Source organism: Callithrix jacchus, chromosome 1 (genome assembly GCF_049354715.1).
Source record: "Callithrix jacchus isolate 240 chromosome 1, calJac240_pri, whole genome shotgun sequence".
NCBI classification, from domain to species: domain Eukaryota; kingdom Metazoa; phylum Chordata; class Mammalia; order Primates; family Cebidae; genus Callithrix; species Callithrix jacchus.
In genome coordinates, this window is record NC_133502.1 from 157300266 (window position 1) to 157319255 (window position 18990).

The following is an 18990-nucleotide window of genomic DNA, read 5'->3' on the forward strand; positions in this document are numbered from 1 at the left end:
TGGCCTGGCCGGCTTCCCTGGTCACCTACGGCGGCTGGCTTTCTTTGTAGCCTTGGCACCGTAGAGGTAGAGGAGCTACATTGGTAGCGTCCGCTGTCCCTCTGTCCCCTTGCGCACCTGCCCTACTTTTGTATTTGAACTGTTTTGATGTCGGACTTTAAAGCACAACAATGGGGGGGCGGAGCCTGCGGAGCAAGGAGCAGCGCGCGTGCGCACGACACAGGCCGCGCGCCTGAAGAACACTCCCACTCCGGACTGCCAGGTGAAAGCGCTCGGGTCCGGGAGGGCGGGGGTGGCGGCACCGGAGGTCGCCATGGCTACCGATCCCGAAGCCGCGGAGCCGGTGGTGCCTTCGCTCGTGGATCGGTACTTCACTCGCTGGTACAAAGCGGGTAAGTGAGGAATGATGTTGATCTCTGATTGGCTGCATTGGGCTAATGCTGTGGAGACTACGTTGACATCATAAACCACGCGCGCTCTCCCTGCCGCTTCCTCCCCTCGTCAGAAAGAACTGGACTTCTGTGTTCCGTCTAGGCCCAGGGAATGGCATTTGCAAAGACCTGGTGGCCTGAAATACAGCAGGGCACATTCTAGGGCCGGCGACTGCAGTGCGAGCTCTAGGGTGTTGCTCGCAGATGAGTATTCTAAACGGAGGCCCCGGAGGTAGGCAGAGGACTAGATTACAACAGTCCTTAAGTGCCTGGAGGGATTGAGGGGCAAAATCTACACATTTACTTAAGGAGACCGGTATTGTTCATCTGCGACTTAGAAGTAGGTATTCTTTTTGTGTAAGCAGTACCAGTGGCGGGAGCATCGTTGAGGACTCTCCGCTTAACCCCTAGTTTCTTCCTTTCATTCAGTGATAATAGATATACTCAGTTTAAAAAATACATTGTAGCATATTTTCTGTTGGCCCAAAATGGGGTGACCAACTGTCCCAGTTCACCCATGAGTGAGGGGTTTCCCAGAATGTCGGACTTGCTGCACCAACATCGGGACAGTCCTGGAAACCACCAACAAGAAATATACTGCTGTATCATAAAGAATGGGATGCTAATTGGATTTTCCTGGTAAAAATACTGTGTGTACTCATTTTGAAGTGAGGGTAAAGTAAGATGGAACAAGGAATTACCTTAACGTTGAGTAAATTATTCTGTCTGTGCCAGAGCTCTTTAAATACTTTATAGGAAGCCTTTAAGTATGTCTTTTTGAGTAATGAAGGGATACCAGTGATCAGCATGTAGCATGTATGTATCTAGTCTTCATTATTAACTATCTCCATGACCCAAAGAAGATTTACTTCCACATAGTGGTAGTAAATATTGATTTCAGACTCGTTTATTCTTCTAGATGTTAAAGGAAAATCTTGTGAGGATCACTGTATACTACAGCACTCTAACCGGTAAGCAAATTAGGAATTTTAAATGATCAAAAACTTTTTTCTTCTGGAATTGCAGCCTGGTATTATCACCTGGTATTGTCTTGGATTGAACAAATATGTTCACTAAACAAACATACATTAATTATCTTCTACTATGTTGAAATGGTATTATTAAAGGAGTTTGGCAAGAATGAGTATTCCAGTGCCTGGCCACTCTCAAATAAATTTGATTACTCAAACATCCAAATGGAGGACCACATCATCAGCTGCTACCTAAAGTGGTGGCCAGTCTGTGCCCAACTACTGAACTGTTAGAGCCCAGAGAAAGGGCTATGGTAGAGACATATATGGTATCTTGTATACACAGGCATGCCTTCTTTGTCTTCTACCCCAGTGCTACCTACCTAAAAACCTCTGGTACTCTTCCCTTTCCTGGGAAAGAAATTCAATCTTATTTTCTCTTTTATTATTGTATTCTCCATTCTACAGTTATGCTCCAGTAATACCCAGAGAAAAAAGGGGGAAGATGATAGTTTGACTAAACAAATACCAGTTCATACATTTTTATTCAAATAGGAGTTATGGGAGGAAAAATTACTATTCCAAGCAATTACATAGGACCATTTTTTTTCTCCTTGTAGAATATGTGTCATCACATTGGCAGAATCTCATCCAGTTCTTCAGAGTGGAAAAACAATTAAAAGCATTTCCTATCAGATCAGTACCAACTGTAGCAGACTTCAGAACAAGGTCTCTGGGAAATTTAAGCGGGTATGTTCCTATAATTCTGTGATTATCTACTTACATCTTCTATATTCATGGTAATGATAGATACAATGAACCTTAGAATCCAGTAGCATATGCTTAGCATACTTCTCTAGCAGTTTGAGGTGCTGATTTTAGGTACACTTTAACCTAAAGAAATTCTCAGACTCCCAAAAATTAGGTATCTCAGGAGGTGTAATACCTGTTATATTAGGTTCTGTGCTACTATCCCTATGATACCTAGGATGGAGGAAGTGGAAGGCAGGTCTTTGAAAGGAAAACTCTAATAGCAATATAACAAGATATTTTTTTGCTTCTAGTTGTATTAAACTAGTATCTTGAGTTCTGTAAAATTTATGTGACCAACTTCTTTACCATGTATTTCCATATATAAACAGAAAAAAATTCCCAAGGGAGTAAGAAAAAAAAAGGGGAGGGGGCCAGGCACAGTGGTTCACACATGTAATCCCTGCACTTTGGGAGGCCAAGGTGGGTGGATCATGAGGTCAGGAGTTCAAGACCAGCCTGGCCACATGGTGAAATCCCATCTCTATAAAAATACAAAAATTAGCCAGGCGTGGTAATGAGCACCTGAAATCCCAGCAACTCAGGAGGCTGAGGCAGGAGAATGGCTTGAACCTAGGAGGTTCTGTCTCCCCCAACCCCCCCCCAAAACAACAACAACAACAACAAAAACATGAATACAAGAAAATATATGATATTTCTCCTTACTATTTTTCCATTTCTAAAGCACTGTCAGTATAATACACATTTACCCACCCCCTGTACCTGCACACAATACTCAGTTATACAGAATGCTCTCTCTACCCTCTATAACTCTAGGCAAGATGGACAGATTATTTAAAGAGAGTATCACACTAAGGAGAATTTAATGACATATTAAAATGTCTTGACAAACCCACTGGTTGGGAAAGTTCCTGTGAATGATGTAAGTCCTTCATTTACTGAGCTCATACTCAGAGGTGATTGCTCTCACTATTCCAGGGGACCCTTATTTAAACCCCCTCCTTTGTAGGCCTGAAGTCCCCTAATAATGTACCTTACAATTATTGATTTTTCCTCACTCAAGAAACTAGTGGACTTAGAAAAGCAGGCACCTTTCTTAAAAGATGAAGTCTACACATTACAATAAGTGTAACACTTAAGACTGCTGAAGTTTCTATGATAAATCTCAGTCTACAATAGTAACACTTAAGGTACAAACAGTTGCTCATGCCTATAATCCCAGCACTTTGGGAAGCCAAGGAGGGAGGATCACTTGCAGTCAGGAATTTGAGACAAACCTAGGCAACATAACAAGACCTCATTTCTACCAAGAAAACAATTTTTTTACCTTAGCTGGGCATGATAGCATGCACCTATAATTCCAGTTACCCAGGAGGCTGAGGTGGGAGGATTGCTTAAGCACAGGAGTCAAGGCTGCAGTGAGCCATGATGGTACCACTGCACTCCAGCCTGGATGACAGAACAAGACCCTGTCTCAAAAAAAAAAAAAAAAAAGTAACACTATTGTTACAAATGAACAGAGAGGGACCTGCATATTGAACTGACTACAGATAAGTTTTCATTGGATCTCAGAACTGCCAGTCATTCTCCCAAAGGAGGTGATAAAAAGGCATCAAAACACTTCTGCTCTTTTGGCACAGACCTAGCTCTTCTGTGTCTGCTCTTTTGACACAAGGCATCCCCTTCCTTCCAGAAGCACACAGTCACAATGACTCTAGTATTTTGAAATGAAGAATGCACGTGCAGAGGAGTGAAGCCAACATAGTACTATCTGAATCCCATCTAAAAATGTTTTGAGTGGTTAAATAAAGGGGTCATAAAGAATAGCATCTTAACCTCAAATGCCTATGTCTACTACAGGAAAAATTCCTGAGGAAAAAGAGGGCAACACATGAAACATGCCTGCATTGGCTTTCATGAGCCTCCCTGTAGATACTTGTCAGAGCATCCCCAGGTATATCCATCCATTGGAGTATATGAAACAATAACCACCCTATAACATTCAAACACATATACACCAAAATGTAGTATTGACTAATGGGTAAATTATTTTGCTACTTAAAACTTTTATTTTCCACATTTCCTCAATTACATGCTTTGTTTTTGTTTTCCTTAATTAGAAAAATATCCCTTACTAACATAGTAGGGATTTAAAACGAGGAGGAAAAAAAAATAAAAATATCCCTTCTTCAAAAAAATCTTAGTAACTGATCCTGGTAAATAAGTTCCTTTACTTATTAAGTTCTAATATTAAAATGAGGTAGGAATCTTAATGAAACTAACGTTATACAATATTGCTGTCATATTGTGTCATGTTGAATTTTATTTGATTTCTTGTTGATGGATTTTCCCACACTTTTGAAATCCTTATACCTGGTTATATGTAGCCTTCTCATTTACAGTTGATAAAATATATTGTTAGTCTGTAACTAAATTCCCATATATCATGTGTCTTAGCTTTTTATCCCTAGAGCCCAGGATGTACCTACGTGGAACACAGTAGATACTTACATTCATATATGTTTTGAAATTAATAAATGGATTTTATATACTTAAGTCATTTTGATTTAAAACACCAGTTCCAGGAATACATCCTGTTATACACCGAAGGGCTACTTCTCAAAGGAAAGTGGAAACGTCCATCAATTGATACTTCTTCTCTCTCATTACACAGGGGGCACAGTTTCTAACAGAACTTGCACCTCTCTGTAAGATTTACTGCTCAGATGGTGAAGAATATACTGTATCTAGGTGAGTAACTTTTTAGTCACTATTTAGGAGACCAAAGGGAGGTAATATTTTTTTCTTTAAAACAATTCCTTTTTTTTTTTTTTACGAACATGTTGAAATCTTAAATTTTTTTAATAGCTGTGTTAGAGGACGTTTGATGGAAGTGAATGAAAACATTCTCCATAAGCCATCTATTCTTCAAGAAAAGGTAAAAGAGAGAAAAAGTAAGATTTTTTCTGTGTACCTTTCATTGGATTTTTTTCATCATTTGACAGTACTAAATGTTCTTTCCTTTCCAGCCATCTACTGAAGGCTACATTGCAGTTGTGTTACCGAAATTTGAAGAAAGTAAAAGCATAACAGAAGGGTTACTGACACAAAAACAATATGAAGAAGTCATGGTGAAACGCATTAATGCCACAACAGCTACGTCATGAGGATTGACATGGAGCAAAAAGCAAGGCGGGATTCTTGTTACCTGGCCTAAACCATCTGTGCACTAAAGGAGAAGAACCAGTATATGCAAAGCATACCTAACAGCCAGCCATATGCAGGGGAGGCCTAGTGCTTCACTTAACTTTGTTTTCTCTGTCTTGCATAATGAGCCTTGATTCCCATTTGCCTTCAGCCTGCCAGATCTGGCTGCCTGTGTACTCACGCTGTTCTCTTGGATCAAACAACTGGCATGCAAGGGATGTTTTTCTGATTAAAAACAAACAAAGCTCTTTGAAGAAAATTTAGAAAATACAGAGAAGTTTTAAGTAGCCAAGTAAAAATAATTTACCCATCATCCCATAATCCAGAAGTAAATACATCTGACCCTTGAACAACATGGGTTTGAACTGCAAGGGTCCCCTTTTACATGGTTTGTTTTTAACCATAAATGAATCAAAAATATATCATTAACCAAACACGAAACCCTCAGGTTCCGAAGGGCCAACTGCAGGACTTGAGTTATGTGAAGATTTGGGTATATGCGGAAGGTCCTGGAACCAATCCCCTATATAAACCAAGGGATAACTATACTGCAATTTAACTTACTTCTGTTTGAACATTATGATAGAGTTATTGCTTTTGCCTCACTTGCCTATCAGTTTGAAGTTTAAAAAAAACCTAACCCACCCTTCTTACCTAATCTGCTATAATGTACCTACCAAAAAGCCTAGTCCTAGCCCATCTGCCTCAGCTCCTCTCCCTTTTAGGTTATAGGGAAGAGGCTGGAGTATAGAGTATATTGTATCTTCTGCCCTTCTTATGTCAACAAGATAGCCTTCCCCTCTGAAACAAAGTAAAACTGTAACACTGTGACTTCTTAAATGAAGGATATGTGGAAAGGCTATGAAAAATACAAAGGCTTTCCTAGGAAATGTGGAAAGCTAGTTCTTGAAATATATACATTGTAGTCACTCAGTCTCACATATTCTAGTTACCAGCTAAGAAGTTACTGAGAATCTGTCATTCAAAGGCATAGAAGCATGGAAGCCTCTGAGTGGAACAAATGCTTTCACATCATTTAAGCTAAAAAAAAAAAAATCTCCAGCAACTATGAATTTATAGTTTAAGGTTGATTTACACTGAATTTCAAATAAAAGGACTATAAAACTTGTTGTTTTTCTGTAAGGGATGTAACATACATTTCAACATCCCTGTTTTTTTAGTAAAATACATTTTTATATAGAAGAAATCATTTGATGTATAAATTCCATTGGTTATCCTCTTATGCTGTTGAAGTCATAAATTACCCCTTCTCAACCCCTACTTGCTCTTTCATTAGAGAATATTCTTTTTTCAGGTATGCAAAAATATTCTCTAATGAAAGTGCAAATGGGGGTTGGGATTTTTAAGTATGATTTTGTAAATGAAACTTAAAGATCATTTTGATTCATAGGAAAAAATTTCTTGTAATCTGAGTGCCAGCATGACTAGCCCCCTAAATATACCCATCAGACATGATACATGTAGTAAGTGGGAAAACACCTCCATGATGGTGCTATTAGCTGCAAATATAAACACAAACAGCAGATCCTCACTTTAGGTAGCACAAAGACTCCTAAAGTCTTCATAAAACAGACACTAGACATAGTAAAAGAATTGTGTATAATATTTTACATATAACATCACCTCATATAATTCTCTAAATTTATGTTATAATTTAAAAGAATACTTTGGTTTCAGAGAATAAAAAGTCATGCTTGATGATTTTGAACTGTGTAAGGAAGGATTTTACAAAGGGCATTAACAAAGCTGAGTGCATCACATTTTCTCCCAAAGGACAACAGTGAAAATTTTCTTCAATAAAATATTGACTAGCTATGGTCAACTGGCAGTACTGTGGTTCTTCCATATGGATCTTTTGTGAATACAGATTGTGGTGGCTGACTCAGATAAAGATCATTAGATAAGCTTATATTATCTACTGCCATTTGGCAACTGACATGACCTGTTAAGATTTCAAAATGAATGTCAAAGCTTTAGGATACAAGCACTATGACTGGAGTCCAACACAAAGTGGCCATACTTTATCATGAGGAAATCTGTAAACCAGATCCTCAATCATTACCCTACCCACAAAAACAAGAAAAGATTTAAACTCCTAAATTAAAAAGACTAAAGAAAGATGTTTTTTGTTTTATGGTGAACATCTCAAAGCCATATATATATAAAGTATGATTATTCTGAATTTAAATAGCTTCTTAGTTTCCTTATTCTGTCTTTATCTTCCATCAATCAATACTGAGAAAGTTCAAAATATGTTTTAAGTCTTTAAGATAGGCTTAGAATTCTAGCTAATATTCAGGGCAGGCTGGCCAGCTATGCTAGAACTAGAACCAAAAACACATCTCATATCCTCCAGGAGTTGTTCCAGGATTCTGTGGGGTTCCACTACCTTGCTTTTGGAAGTAGGCAAGGGATACAGCACAGCAGACCCACTCCTGCTGTATAAAATGCTTATTAGGGAACAAATTTGCTGCTCGCATGGATGATCTGAGACAGGGTCATCGGAGAACAGAGGGATTGAAGGAGTCCACGGGTTTAAGGAAAACCCTGCGTTCACCCAGACTATGTATGTTTTCTGCTGAAATTAGTGTTCCAGATGATAAAGAAAGAAAGAAAACAGTTATGGTAAAATATACCAAAGGTGAGCACATATTCAAAATACCATCTTTGGATTAAATTGTCATCGAGACAATATATTTGGTTTGACTTTTAAAGAACACAGTGCAATTTTAAAATCACACTACAATTAGAATCTAGCAATTACCATGGCATTTATTAGTTGTCAAAAAGCTTCACAATCAGTTTCATGATCAGAAAATAAAGCAAAATTTCATTATTGTTTTCTTTATAAAACTGATGAATTTCTGAAAAGATAAAGGATCACTTGCTTTTTAAAAATGTCAGCTTCACCACATGATGTTCCAGAGATCTGAGCTAAAAGCTTCTCAAGTTTTACCATCCATGGTGTCCTTATTTGTAACTGAGACCCATCTGTTATTTTCCATCTGAAGCTGGAAAGAGTTAAGACAATTAGTTTCTGTTTCACTCTGAAAAAAAATTACAAAATTAAGTAGTAACTATTTTCTTTTACATTTTCCCTTAAACCAATTTTTAAAGTATGAGTCTAAATAGAAAAACTACCTCACCTTCTTCAGCAGTTTATAACAAAGTGAAAGAAGTTGAACTAAGAGAGCCATCATGGATCTTGTCTTTGTAATACACTTGTCAACCTACAGTGACAAAAAGCATGCAAATGATATTCTAAAAGTAGTACTTTAAAAACTTTATCATTTATTTAGTTTTAACATAAAATTTTCTCCATATGGAAATCTAATGTATATGGATTTAGGCACATGAGCTGACTTAAAGCCCCAGGATACAGGTGCAGGGGTCACTATCTCATGGAATCCCAGCAGAAAGAGTGGGTGGAAAATCAATCATTCTACTGCAAGCTGTTTAGGGGCTTCTCAAAACATCCCAAATAGTGGAATTAAATCCCATCCTTTGCAATCCCTTGCACTCAGCTTTGTGGGCACAAGCCCATATTCTCTCAGACAAATTATAGGACACCAGACTCTGAGGCACCTGTGTCCTAGTTAGACAGGTAATGATTTCAGAATTGAATGGTAGCTGCTCAGTGCTATGGAATTAATCATGTCAAAAAACTATCTGGTGAATCTGCTACTCCCTGGGGTCAGTTACAATGATAGATAATAAATGATTCTTGTAGACAAGGCATGAAAAAAGGAAATAAATTGCCCTTCTGTGGGTATTAACACTTTAAGAGAGGCTTTCACTAACCTGATAAAGATAGATGTGTGAAAGTTTACCTTTAAAAATACGTTACCTTTAGAAATACTTTATTCTGCAAAGAAGACTTAGTTATTGTCTGGAGCTGGTGGCATAGAGGAATTAGCTTGTTTATTTCCAGGAGAAGCATAAGCTTATCATCGTCTTTCAGCTGAAATGTAATTTAGCAAGTTATAACAGCCCACAACAAAACTTCATCTTTAATACCTTAAATACGTTTATACCTTGATATTATACCCCCAAAGTGGGTATACATGATACCACCACCAGCACTGGATAGGTGGACATATGTTACCTGTTTTGAAAAAGCTTGTACGCTGGAAGTAAGCTTTAAACCCTCTGAAGCAAAAACCTGGTAGAAAGAGAAAACACCACTATTTTAGACTGATGTTTTATGGATAGTTGGTAAGAAATATACTTACTAATAATTTTTACATAGAATTTAAAAAATAAAGCCTAGCCACAAAAAGTCTGTCATGGAACTCCTAAACTTTTCACTGTACCAGGAATACGCAAGGGTTTAACTGTTTTCAGAAGGAGTTTTCACAGACCAGATGCAGAATCCATCCCTGGAACGGCTTCTCTACACCAGACCTCCAATTATTCTGGAGGGTCACACAGACCTGATATCCAGCCACACAAATTATGTCTAGATTACTCGAAGAACCTAGAGCTCAAATATGCCCAATTATAAAATGATGATGAGTTTTGAAACATTAGGTCAAAAGGATTAGGACTTTCCCACTTCCATCTAGGTAAGACAAAATTCGTCACCCATACATATTCCATAACCAGACATTTGAGAGAACCAATCCAGGTTTGTTGCTGTTTTTTTAAACTAATTTTCACTAGTCATAATGTACCATGAATTCTATAATTTAGTGAGATGAACAGGATGCTGGAGAAGAACAGTGAAAAATAAGGTTGGCTAAGTAAGATAGAAGTATTTAGGATAATATGTTAAAATGGTTTGCAGGATATTTTTGAGTGAGATACCGAGGGACTAAAGGGAGGAAGACTTAGCTTTAGATGGCAGTAGTAATAATGAAAAGCACAGGAAAAAACTGAGAGTGATTTGTGAATAAAAATAATAGATCTTCATAATAAAGAATACTAAGAAGGAAGAGGCAATAATTCCAGAGTTAATTTTTACCCTCTATGCAAAAGGCTTAACACCTTGCCATCATTGGATAAAGTCATCTCAAGGTCAAATCATACTTTGCAACCTTCCCTTTAAAAGGGAAACCAGTAAGCTTTACTTCTAGATTCCATCCAAACTAAATGATTCACTTCCCCATGTGTTCCTTATCACTTCATGTTACCACTTTCTAGTCTGCAAATTTTCTCTTTCCTTCTAGCCTGTACACCCCTTGGGGACAAAATCCATGTCTGTCTCATAGAGCATGATGGTTTTAAAACTACCTTAAAGCTGATAACTACCAAGTCTCTGTCTCCACTCCTGAACTGTCCTGATATCAGTCTCATACAGTCATCCCTCAGGATCCATGGGAGATTGGTTCCAAGACCTCTCCAAGAATACCAAAATCTATAGATGCTTAAGTCCCTTACATAAAACAGCATAGTATTTGCATATAACCTACACTCATCATCCCATATACTTTAAATCATCTCATCTCTAAACTACTTATAATACCTAAGTTAATGTAAATGCTAAGTAAATTGTAGTTATACTGTATTATTTTTCCCCCTTGCAACTCTCACCTGTTAAAATGTATTTTTTTTTTTTTTACTGTTATGTTTTATTGGTTTTCTTCCTTTTTCCTTTTTTTTTTTTTTTTTTTTTTGAGACAAGGTCTCACTCTGTTGCTCAGAGTGGAATGAAGTGTTATGATCACAGCTCACTACAGCCTTGGCCCCCCAAGTAGCTAGATCGCTCAAGCGATCCTCCTGCCTCAGCCTCCCGAGTAGCTAGAACTACAGTGTGTGCCACCATGCCCCACTAGGTTTTGTTTTTTTTTTTTGTGGAGGTAAGGTCTCACTATGTTGTCCAGGTTGGTCTCAAACTCCTAGACTCAAGTGATCCTCCCAGCTTGGTTTCCCAAGGAGAGAGCCATTGCACCCAGCCTGTTTTTTACTCTTTCGATTATTTTCAATCCATAGTTGGTTGACTCTACAGATGCAAAACCTGCAGACAGGGGGAGCCAAGTGTATATCCTACCTGACCTTTGTACTCAACATGTGTGAAACAAAATGCTCCATTTCCATCCTCTAAATCTGGTGTTCTCCCTCAGTGTTTCCTGTCTTAGTAAATAGCACTACGACTTACTCTGCTGCTCAAGCCAAAAACCTTACTTAAAACGTAATTGGATCATACTTCTCAAAACGCTGAATGGGTTTATAGTCATCCTTGGCAGGGAAAAAAAGTCAAAGTTCTCCCCATGGCCATCATATTTTACCACTTTCCTTCTGGCTCACTTCACTCCCATCTATAACTGCCTCCTGACTCTTCTGATACACCCAGTCCTACCCCTGCATCTCAGGACTTTGTACTTGTTTTGGCCATCAAAATCCTCTCCCTCATTTATTTATCCAACTCTCTCACTTCATTACTGTCTCTACTCAAACAGTAACTCCTTAGAGAAGTCTTTTCTGATCACCCCTCTATCACCTCTGTATTCTAGTCCTACATGATTTTATCTCCAAGTACTTACATATGTGCATCTAATACTTAGATTTTTATTGTCTATATACTGCCGCTACATCATAAGTTCTGTAGGGGCAGGAGCTTTGCTTTGTTCACTTTTCTCCACAGAGCTCTTTTCCCCCAGATCTTACATATAGCACAAGTTCAATAAATACTTGTTGAATGAATTATGCCATTTTATGTTAATCACAGTTTGGAGACAATTCAATAGACATTGGTTTAATGTCTAAGCTCACATAGGAAGAAGGTAAGTAGTAGATCTTTTGTAGTAAAACACCCCTACAGGGTGATATAACAGAATGGACTTGGGCCAAACTGAAAAAAAAAAATCTAGAATTTATTTCAACTATCTTAAGGGAAATAGCTCATTTATAGTCTACAGAAAAATCCAGAAGACATGTTTTCTATCATATTTCTGATTATGTTTATAATCATTCTCTTAAGCTGAAATCCCTTTTCTGCAGAGTTTCAAGTCGATGTGCATGGGAATGCCAGAGAAAACTATATAAGAGTGATAAAGTGATAGAAATTCCAAATCTTAAATGTAATGGGAATGCCGAAGGAAACTATATGAGTGATCAAGTGACAGAAATTTCAAATTTACATACAAGAATGCTCTTGGTTCTAGAGAGACAAACAGGCTAACATGGGGATCAGGGAAAACATAAAAGGAATTTGCAACCCATCTGCCAATCTAAAGCTTCTAACTAGAGGGAGTAGAATTACAGATGGACCTATGTCCTGTTAAGTCCTGTTAAGACACATGGCATAAGAGTGGGTGTTAGCATATCTGTCTCTCCTTTAATGCCCTAAATCATCATGAATACAGAAGGAAAGAAGGAAACTAATATGTACTTAATACCCTCTAATAGTCTTAAGCCTTTTAACAGAGGCTTTCTCATGTATTATCTCATGTAATCAATATATTTTATCCAATTCAATAATGAAAAGGCCAAAAGTCTTTCTAGAACTCTGGATTTATATCTGTTTGCAGGATATTTTCATCTACTTATGTAAACATAAAGCTTATTATTGCATCTATTGACTATCAATAAAGCCCATTCTACTTAATGCTCATAATATTTAAGTTTCCAATGAGATCAGGAAAGTTTTGCAAAATGTCACGGCAAGCTGTCTACCTTTCTACTTTTCTACTGTTCTCTGTAGCACATAGGAATGTACAGATATAAGTATATACACATGGTCTAATAAATCATCTAGAAAACAGTTATTACCCACTTTTAGCATGAAATTAAAGTACTAGCATACAATGGAAACAAGGCATACCTCTAGTTGACGAATTAAATCCTGGGAAGTTTTCAGTGGCCCCTCACCTCTAAAATAAAATGAATTGTTAAGAAGGTAACAAAAAGTTATTACCTGAAAATTGGTTTCTATAATATTAAAATTTTAGAGCATTTGTGAATTAACAGATTCCAGATTTTGAAGAATAATATGAATTGACTGATAATAAGTTTATTCTTAAAGCAACTTTAATATTTAACAATTATTTCTTAGGATAATTTTTTCCCCAAGTAAACCTTATATATGTTAATTTCATAATATAAAAAAATTAAACAAGCAAGTTATAATTAAGGTCCATTTCTCTTTTTAACCTTTTTCATTTTGCTTCATAAATTAAATCTGTGAGATCTGATTGTCTTAACCAAAAGCCTTTGTTACATACTGGAAAGAGGATCAAAGCAGAAGTCAGGACATTTCACTTCTAATACTGATTTCAACTCTAGTAATAACTCAGTTATCTAAGCTTGATGAGGCATGTCACTTACTTTCAATTTTAAGTGAATAAAGTACTCATAATTAATACTTGTGCTACCACTTTCATCAGAAGATCAAGGAACAGCAGATTAAAAATTACCAAGAAGAATTAAGAACTCTAAAAAATGAAAAGTAAATTACAATTACAAAAGCCACGGACTAGGGATAAGTCAGAAGATCTGGAATCTAGTAGCAACCGGTTCTACCAGTAAAGAGATAGGAGATGTGGTTCTCCTTGAAGAGGTCCTTTACCTCCTTTGTTAGTTGTATTCCTAGGTATTTTATTCTTCTTGTAGCAATTGTGAATGGGAGTTTGCTCTTGATTTGGCTCTCTGTTTGTCTGTTCTTGCTCTATAGGAATGCTTGTGATTTCTGCACATTGATTTTGGATCCTAAGACTTTGCTGAAGTTGCTTATCAGCTCAAGGAAATAAGAGAACACACAAACAGATGGAAAAACATTCCATGCTCACGGTTATGAGGAATCGATATGGTAAAAATGGCCATACTACCCAAAGTAATTTATAGATTTAATGCTATCCCCATCCAACTACCAATGACCTTCTTCACAGAACTGGAAAAAAATGCTTTAAACTTCATATGGAACCAAAAAAGAGCCCACATAGCCAAGACAATCCTAAGCAAAATGAACAAAGCTGGTGGCATCACACTGCCAGACTTCAAGCTATACTACAAGGCAACAGTAATCAAAACAGCATGGTACTGGTATCAAAACAGAGACATAGACCAATGGAACAGAACAGAGGCCTCTGGAGCAACACCACACATCTACAACCATCTGATATTTGAAAAACCTGACAAAAACAAGCACTGGGGAAAGGATCCCCTGTTTAATAAATGGTGTTGGAAGAATTGGCTAGCAATGTGCAGAAACCAGAAACTGGACCCCTTCCTGACACCTTACACTAAAATTAATTCCAGATGGAGTAAGGACTTAAACACAAGACCTAACACCATAAAAACCCTAGAAGAAAACCTAGGCAAAACCATTAAGGACATAGGCATAGGCAAGGACTTCATGACTAAAACTCCAAAAGTAATGGCAACAAAAGCCAAAGTAGACAAATGGGATCTAATTAAACTTCAGAGCTTCTGTACAGCAAAAGAAATAATCATTAGAGCGAACCAGCAACCAACAGAATGGGAAAAAATTTTTGCAATATACCCATCTGACAAAGGGCTAATATCCAGAATCTACAAAGAACTGAAACAGATTTACAAGAAAAAAACAAACAAACCCATCCAAAAGTGGGCAAAGGATATGAATAGACACTTTTCAAAAGAAGACATATATGAAGCCAACAAACATGAAAAAATGCTCATCATCACTGGTCATTAGAGAAATGCAAATCAAAACCACATTGAGATACTATCTCGTGACAGTTAGAATGGCAATCATTAAAAAATCCGGAGACAACAGATGCTAGAAAGGATGTGGAGAAATAGGAACACCTTTACACTATTGGTGGGAGTGTAAATTAGTTCAACCATTGTGGAAGACAGTGTGGTGATTCCTCAAGGATCTAGAAATAGAAATTTCATTTGACCCAGCAATCCCATTACTGGGTATATAACCAAAGGACTATAAATTGTTCTGTTATAAAGACACATGTACATGTGTGTTCATTGTGGCACTGTTTACAATAGCAAAGACCTGGAACCAGCCTAAATGCCCATTAATGATAGACTGAACAAAGAAAATGTGGCACATATATACCATGGAATACTATGCAGCCTTAAAAATGATGAGTTTGTGTCCTTTGTAGGGACATGGATGAAACTTCCACCATCATTCTCAGCAAACTGACACAAGAACAGAAAATCAAACACCGCATGTTCTCACTCATAGGCAGGTATTGAACAATGAGAACACTTGGACACAAAGAGGGGAGCATCACACACTGGAGTCCGTTGGTGGGGCTACAGGAGGGATAGTGGGAGGGAAGGTTGGGGAGGGATAACTTGGGGAGAAATGTCAGGTATAGGTAATGGGGGATGGTGCCAACAAACCACCTTGCCATGAATGTATCTATGCAACAATCTTGCATGATCTGCACATGTACCCCAGAATCTAAAGTACAATTTAAAAAAAAAGAGAGAGAGATAGGAGGTGTGACCATATCATTCCTGTTATGTGATATGTGACCATATCAGACCTGACAAACTATTGTGAAGGTCAAATGAAATCATGAAGCAAAAACCACATTAAAACTATAAGGTAGTAGTAAATTTGAAATTTTAAAAAACTATAAGGCACTAGAAAATCTTAAATATATGAATTATTAAGAAATATGAATGATTACATGTAAATCATTAGGAAATCATATAAATTATTAAGATAACCTTAAATAGTACTCTGAGCAGGGGCTATAAATCTGCCTGGAAAAACCACCGCAATATATTTATCTATTACAGAAAAATCCATTTTCTTTTCTTGAACGTCATCAGTACTATCCAATAACTATATTGTAGGAAGAAGTCCCATTCCACTGAGCTTCCCCTCACAGTGCAACCCCTCACATTTCCCAGTGTCCATTGGATACACTCTACTGTTCTGACATTGAAACAGAAAATTCTGAGCATGTCATTCTGAAATATTCTGAAATAAGAACTAATTAAGGGGGATCCTATAATCTTTTTTTAAAAAAAGTTGGCCAGACAGAGTGGCTCATATCTGTAATTCCAGCACTTTAGGAGGCCAAGGTGGGCAGATCACTTGAGGTCAGACCATCCTGGCTAACATGACAAAACCCCAACTCTACTAAAAATACAAAAATTATGCCGGGCATGGTGGGTGATGCCTGTAATCCCAGCACTTTGGGAGGCCAAGGCAGGTGGATCACCTGAGGTCAGGAGTTCGAGACCAGTCTGGCCATCATGGTGAAACCCTGTCTCTACTAAAACTACAAAAATTAGCTGGGCATGGTAGCACACACCTCTAATCCCAGCTTCTTAGGAGGCTGAGGCAGGAGAATAGCTTGAACCAAGGAGGCAGTAATTGCAGTAAGCTGAGATTGCACCACTACACTCTAGCCTGGGTGACAGGGCAAGACTCCATCTCAAAAGAACAAAAAACAAACAAACAAAAAAACAACAAAAATTAGCTGGGTATCATGATGTGTGCCTGAAATCTCAGCTACTCAGGAGGCTGAGGTATGAGAATTGCTTGAACTTGGAAGGTGGAGGTTGCAGTGAGCTGAGATCGTGCCACTGCACTGCAGCCTGGGCGACAGAGTGAGACTGTTTCAAAAAATAAATAAACAAAAGAAGTCTACTGATGAACCCTTTATTTGGGAAGATTTTATATATCAAATTATATTCATTAAGTAATAATATATTCCCCCAAGTCTTACTATCAAAAATATTTTTTTAAGCATGATTTTCCTCACCATGGAAATAACTAGCTTGATTCCAGCCAAAAGTAGAGATTTTTGTTATTTCAGTTAGTCTGTGCAAATTTATTGTGGGTAAACACAGGAGTTCCCATTTTGCATTCTTTTGGAGGCCTGGGCCATCAGATTTTGAAAAGGTATGAACTTAAAAAAGTCAAATTCATGTTGCGACTCAATCACAGAAGCTTGCTATCAACAGTTAATAACAATGGAAGGAAACCACCAAAGGAATGATCCCCAATGATGGAAAATATAGCAAGCTACTGACAAATGATAGTTAAACAGCAGCAAAATCTCTAACTCCTATCATTTCTGCCTTCTCCTTCCAGAGAATTCTCTCTCTAGAAAAGGTAGAAGAAATCATCAAGAGGAAAATGATGCCTCCTAGCTTGGGGCTATGTCTTCTCTACTCCTAATCCTTCTTCTGTAGGAAGGAATCTTCACCAGCACAACATCCCTCATTTTTCTCCACTGCCTCACCTGTCCCATCCCATACAGGGGGTGGATGCTCATCTTTTCAGTCTTTCTGGTGACTTTGCAAAAATAAATTGAACACATTAACCCTTTCTTTTCTCCTTTTTCTCTTGGAAGTGAAGCTGCCTTTGAGAGATAACTGGTCTTCCACATGTTTTATAGAGATACATTGTGTCCCTAGGAGGTAAGACTTTATAATTCTAGAGATCATTTTTCAAAACTTTATTGCTTATTGATAAAACTATATTCTTCAATATCAGCTTTATCCATATAAATGTTACCGGCTCCTATCTATTCGTTTGCTCATTTTTCATTTTGTTCAAAACTTGAGTGGGAAAAGGGGGTGCTATTTATTGAGTCCCAAAGCCCACACAGTTGTAAAGATCCTTCAGTACTTTAATTGAGCTTCAGTGTCTAGAATACTGAAACAACCTGCAGGTATGTTCCACTGTGGCTAACTTTTCAAAATCAGAATGAGTAGGAGAGGAGCCAGAAAACTGGAGATATCAAGTATTTTCCAGGTTTCTGAAAATGAAAAAGATAGACTTCAGAAACTGAGTGAAAAGCCTGAAGTTATTCCTTGAGAAAATTCTAGAATGTATTTTTGAGCAGAAACTGATTTTTAACTAAGCAGAATTGCTATACCTTATGTATCGATGACTATAATGGAAGACCAAAATATGACTAACATTGACATCAACAAGGCATTTGATCAAGAGTTTTGGAATATGAACAAGACAGAGAATGTAGGTCAGATAACATTAACATTAGGGGAATTCTCTATATAATGAATGCTGACTCACAGAGATTTGGCACACTATTGACATAGGCCTCATAGCTCTACTCTTTGATCTGTGTCTAATCAGTCTTCATCTGTATCTAATCAATCACTGTATAAAGGCATAAAAGGCATGTTTTCTTAACGTACTGATGCTGGCTGGGAGAGGCATTAATATGCAGGATAATAAAAAACAGGATGTAAAATTGTTTCAATTATGGAAAGCGTGGGCAGAAACCTAGCAAAAGATCCCTTCTAAGTTTAAATCCTAATTAAATACATGTGTCTTCTTGTTGCATTCACTAAAGTAAATTGTCATAGTAACTACTTTTAGTCTTTTACCATATATTTCATACTGACTTTAACCTATCAATGATTTAACATGGAACTTTTTCTTTACACCAGATATCATTATACTGATTTGAAAAAATACAACTACATTTACCTAGTAAATAAATACAGAGAATAGGCCATGCTGGACATGTTCCGTCCATATTGAACAATCTCATTCTCCTGATCTTCCCACTTCTCAATTTCGCAGTCAGCGTCAGAGGTGAGCAAACCCAGCTTAAGTCCAAGCTTTGCTATCTTGGCTTGCTCCTACAAAATATATATTTTAATCACAATGACTTTATCACTATTGTTTAAAAGGCAGATTTGATGTAGGAATA

The 18990-nt window shown here is 37.5% G+C and overlaps 2 protein-coding genes across 5 annotated transcripts in view; one reads left to right on the forward strand and one right to left on the reverse strand.

Annotated features, from left to right (window-relative positions):
- The first annotated feature begins 226 nt into the window (after window positions 1-226).
- On the forward strand, window positions 227-18771 carry ABITRAM (actin binding transcription modulator). 3 transcript variants are annotated; one of them, XM_002743180.7, is made up of 6 exons: window positions 227-392; window positions 1351-1402; window positions 2023-2152; window positions 4848-4924; window positions 5042-5111; window positions 5203-7223. In XM_002743180.7, the coding sequence occupies exons 1-6, from the start codon at window positions 314-316 to the stop codon at window positions 5338-5340; spliced, it is 546 nt and encodes a 181-aa protein (XP_002743226.1). In that variant the 5' UTR covers window positions 227-313; the 3' UTR covers window positions 5341-7223. The 3 variants fall into 3 exon arrangements, with proteins under 3 accessions (XP_002743226.1, XP_078230207.1, XP_008999205.1); XM_009000957.4 differs by lacking the exon at window positions 227-392 and adding an exon at window positions 476-663; XM_078374081.1 differs by lacking the exons at window positions 4848-4924; window positions 5042-5111; window positions 5203-7223 and adding an exon at window positions 17397-18771.
- The window catches only part of CTNNAL1 (catenin alpha like 1), a 71675-nt gene continuing 60840 nt past the window's right edge, over window positions 8156-18990 (reverse strand). Inside the window, exons 14-19 of one of the 2 annotated variants that reach the window (XM_009000992.4) lie at window positions 18765-18919; window positions 13164-13212; window positions 9507-9563; window positions 9249-9362; window positions 8548-8631; window positions 8156-8406 (exon numbers count right to left, since the gene is read on the reverse strand). In XM_009000992.4, coding sequence (XP_008999240.1) covers window positions 8347-8406; window positions 8548-8631; window positions 9249-9362; window positions 9507-9563; window positions 13164-13212; window positions 18765-18919 — 519 coding nt within the window. In that variant the 3' untranslated portion in view covers window positions 8156-8346. Of the gene's footprint in view, window positions 8413-8547; window positions 8632-9248; window positions 9363-9506; window positions 9564-13163; window positions 13213-18764; window positions 18920-18990 lie in introns of both variants that reach the window. The other variant, XM_002743181.5, reaches the window with a different exon arrangement.

Coding starts and splice junctions, on each gene's coding strand:
- ABITRAM (XM_002743180.7), top strand. CDS start 314: ATGGCTACCGATCCCGAAGCCGCGGAGCCGGTGGTGCCTTCGCTCGTG. Junction 393..1,350: donor CACTCGCTGGTACAAAGCGG/GTAAGTGAGGAA, acceptor TTATTCTTCTAG/ATGTTAAAGGAAAATCTTGT. Junction 2,153..4,847: donor TCTCTGGGAAATTTAAGCGG/GTATGTTCCTAT, acceptor CTCATTACACAG/GGGGCACAGTTTCTAACAGA.